The sequence below is a fragment of the Psammomys obesus genome, unplaced genomic scaffold (genome assembly GCF_907164565.1).
Source record: "Psammomys obesus unplaced genomic scaffold, mPsaObe1.curated_primary_1811, whole genome shotgun sequence".
Classification (NCBI taxonomy): domain Eukaryota; kingdom Metazoa; phylum Chordata; class Mammalia; order Rodentia; family Muridae; genus Psammomys; species Psammomys obesus.
Window position 1 is genome coordinate 18,929,985 of NW_026596117.1, and position 2,721 is coordinate 18,932,705.

At 50.4% G+C, this 2,721-nt stretch overlaps 1 protein-coding gene across 2 annotated transcripts in view; it reads left to right on the forward strand.

Annotated features, from left to right (window-relative positions):
- The first annotated feature begins 2,324 nt into the window (after nucleotides 1-2,324).
- Nucleotides 2,325-2,721, forward strand: part of Atp8a1 (ATPase phospholipid transporting 8A1) — a 221,120-nt gene continuing 220,723 nt past the window's right edge. For both annotated transcript variants that reach the window (XM_055629410.1, XM_055629411.1), the window contains exon 1: nucleotides 2,325-2,601. In XM_055629410.1, coding sequence (XP_055485385.1) covers nucleotides 2,553-2,601 — 49 coding nt within the window. In that variant the 5' untranslated portion in view covers nucleotides 2,325-2,552. The remainder of the gene's footprint in view (nucleotides 2,602-2,721) is intronic.

The window sequence follows — 2,721 nt, forward strand, 5'->3', positions numbered from 1 at the left end:
CAGGTCCTACATTGCCTTTAATATATATTTTCTGCCCAATGATGAAAAGCGATCGGAAGGGCAGCTGTCCTTTAATAACCTGCTTTCTTCTAAGCCCGTCAGCAGGCAAGGTAGTGACAGGACCTGAAAGTCTTCAAATGACTTGCTGACATCTGAGTTCAACTGCAGATTCTATAACAAGGTCACATTGCTAGAACCAGAGTTCCCTGCCAGGGACCGGCAGGATGCATATCTCACACAAAGGAAGGTGAGAAGATCCCCAAACTCTGAAACCAAGCAGAGACAGATTAGTGCAATTCTCAACCTCGATTTACAGTTCTGAACCATAAAAAAATGGATGACTTTCTAGCAATCACGAAGGAGCAGATTTTCAGAAATGAGGAAGTTAGGATACTCCTGCTGATACAGATTCTGTGAAAGGAACATGTGGGAAAGAGCCAGGGGAAGCACAGCCCACATCTTTGCTGTCTTGTCTGTATGAGAAACTGTTTTCATTTCCTGTACGAATGACCTAGGCTGTCAACTTGGCTAATACACACATATCAAATGGCTCTGTAGAAAACAGGTAACCTCAGAACTCTGTGTAGATAGTTATTATCAATAAGTAAGCAAAAGTGAACCTCATTGAAGAGCTCATAGGAACCAAAAAGGAGATTGCTCATGAATCAAACAGGTCATTTTGCTATGCAATGGCTTCATAAAAATCTCCTTCAAAATGTTAATTTAAAAACCACTACTTACCCTCTGTTTGTTTGCTTACTTTTAAAGCTGATTTCATTTTCCTCCTGCTCTTAGTCATTTACTTTGTTTCAGATTCATTTATATCAATCAAGAGGAAGCCCACTTTTCCCTCAGGAGATTGTGGAGCTTCAGAGCAGAACTGGCCAGTGATGACAGTCTTGATAAGGCTGTATTCGTTTTCTTTCTCTCCACAGACTGTAGTTTTAATTTATGTCCATCACTTGCACAGACATATTTTCATTTGAGTCTGTTTTAACCTGAAAGATTCTAAGAACACTGGAAAAAAAAAAAAATGTTTTCTTTGTTCTGATCCCGGCCTCTGAATAAGAGATGAGTGAGGCATACATATGTATTGGTCTCCTGGGTATTGATGTGAGGCAGAGCTCTGATTAGTGTGAGCTGCCCGGAAGTAGAGGAAGTACCACAAATGGAGAGAAGATGCTTATCTATCTATCTATCTATCTATCTATCTATCTATCTATCTATCTATCTATCTATCTATCTTTTTTCCTTATGCTCCAGTTAGAATTACCCCTCTCTCTGGTTAAACTCACCACTCCCTTCCGGGTCTGAAAGGAACACAAATGCCCTCCCCCCCACCCCCCCACTAGGTGCCCGGAAGAACAATACACGAAAAGGGAAGAAGCCAGTTGCTTTTACCTGGTTATATTTTCTTCTTTCCCAGCTCAGGAGCTTCCTAGACACAAAGCTTCCCTCGTCCTATCTCGCGGGTGAAATCGGAAACAAATTAACACTGCATTTATTTCGACTTTTTAGAATGGGTTTTACTACACAAAATAAAAGGTACTGAAGTCGACCTCCAGTCTTTGATATAAGGACTAGTAATTAACATTTGTATGGATTTTATACCAACTCCCCAATAGGCTTTGAGAATAAACTACTGAAGTGAACTTTCTGGAACAGAAACCACAAACAGAATTGCTTGGTTAACCACGCAGTCAACAGTTGGCTTGGCTGCAGTTTCGGAACTGGTGGGAAGTGGGGGTTCAAACCCACAGGGGTTGCGTGGCTTTAAGCTTCAATGACAAGAAGAGGAGCTGCTCTCACAGCTTCAGGTCTCACAGCCTGCTACTAGCGACGGATCAAGTGCAGCTCAGGCCAGGAGTCAGGCTGGGAGTTAAGATCGGCTAGGATTCCACCCAGGCGGCGATCGCAGTGTCTCCCACACCAGCACAGACGTCACCTACACGCTCTCAGATCCCTAGACTCAGCTTGCCCACACCGAACCCAGCACCCAGGCGCTAAGGACGGGCGGTTCCATTGCACTGCAGCACAGAGGGTCGATGGAGCTTTCAGAAACTAGGGTAGCTCTTCCTCTCTCATTAAGACTTGGGACACTCGTACTGACCCTAAGGAGGGCTGAGGTGGGCCGAGGTGGGCCGAAAGGCCGAGAATGCTAGATCGACGTCCCCTCCCCGTGGATGGTACGGTCCGGACTGGGCTGGGCCCGGAGGCCCGGCGCGCCTGTCCCCGCCCCCGTTCCAGGAGAACAGCGAGTGAGCGCGCTCCCGGCAGACCCCGACCCCGGCACCGCCCCCGGCTCCGCCCCTCGGGCCCGCCCCTCCGCCGCCGCAGGGAGACCGAGGCGGCTCTGCGGTCGCCGCTCCTTCGCCGCCTTCCCCCTCCCGCCGGAGTGCCCTGGCCGCTGCCGGTGGCGACGCTACCCTGGGTGGGAGGCGCGGTCCCGCGGCAGCTGAGCCCTCGGCGCGGCGCAGCCAGTCCTCCCGCCCGCGCGGCGCCGTGACAGGTGCAGGCTCCCCGCCCGAGACCCACCTGCAGGGGCCGTCGAGATGCCCACCATGCGGAGGACGGTGTCCGAGATCCGCTCTCGCGCCGAAGGTGAGTGACCGCCGCAGCAGGAGGCTGTGTGCCCAGCGCGCGTGGGGGCAGGTGCGAGCAGCGTGGGATCCGATGTGTGTGTGTGTGTGTGTGTGTGTGTGTGTGTGTGTGTGTGTGTGT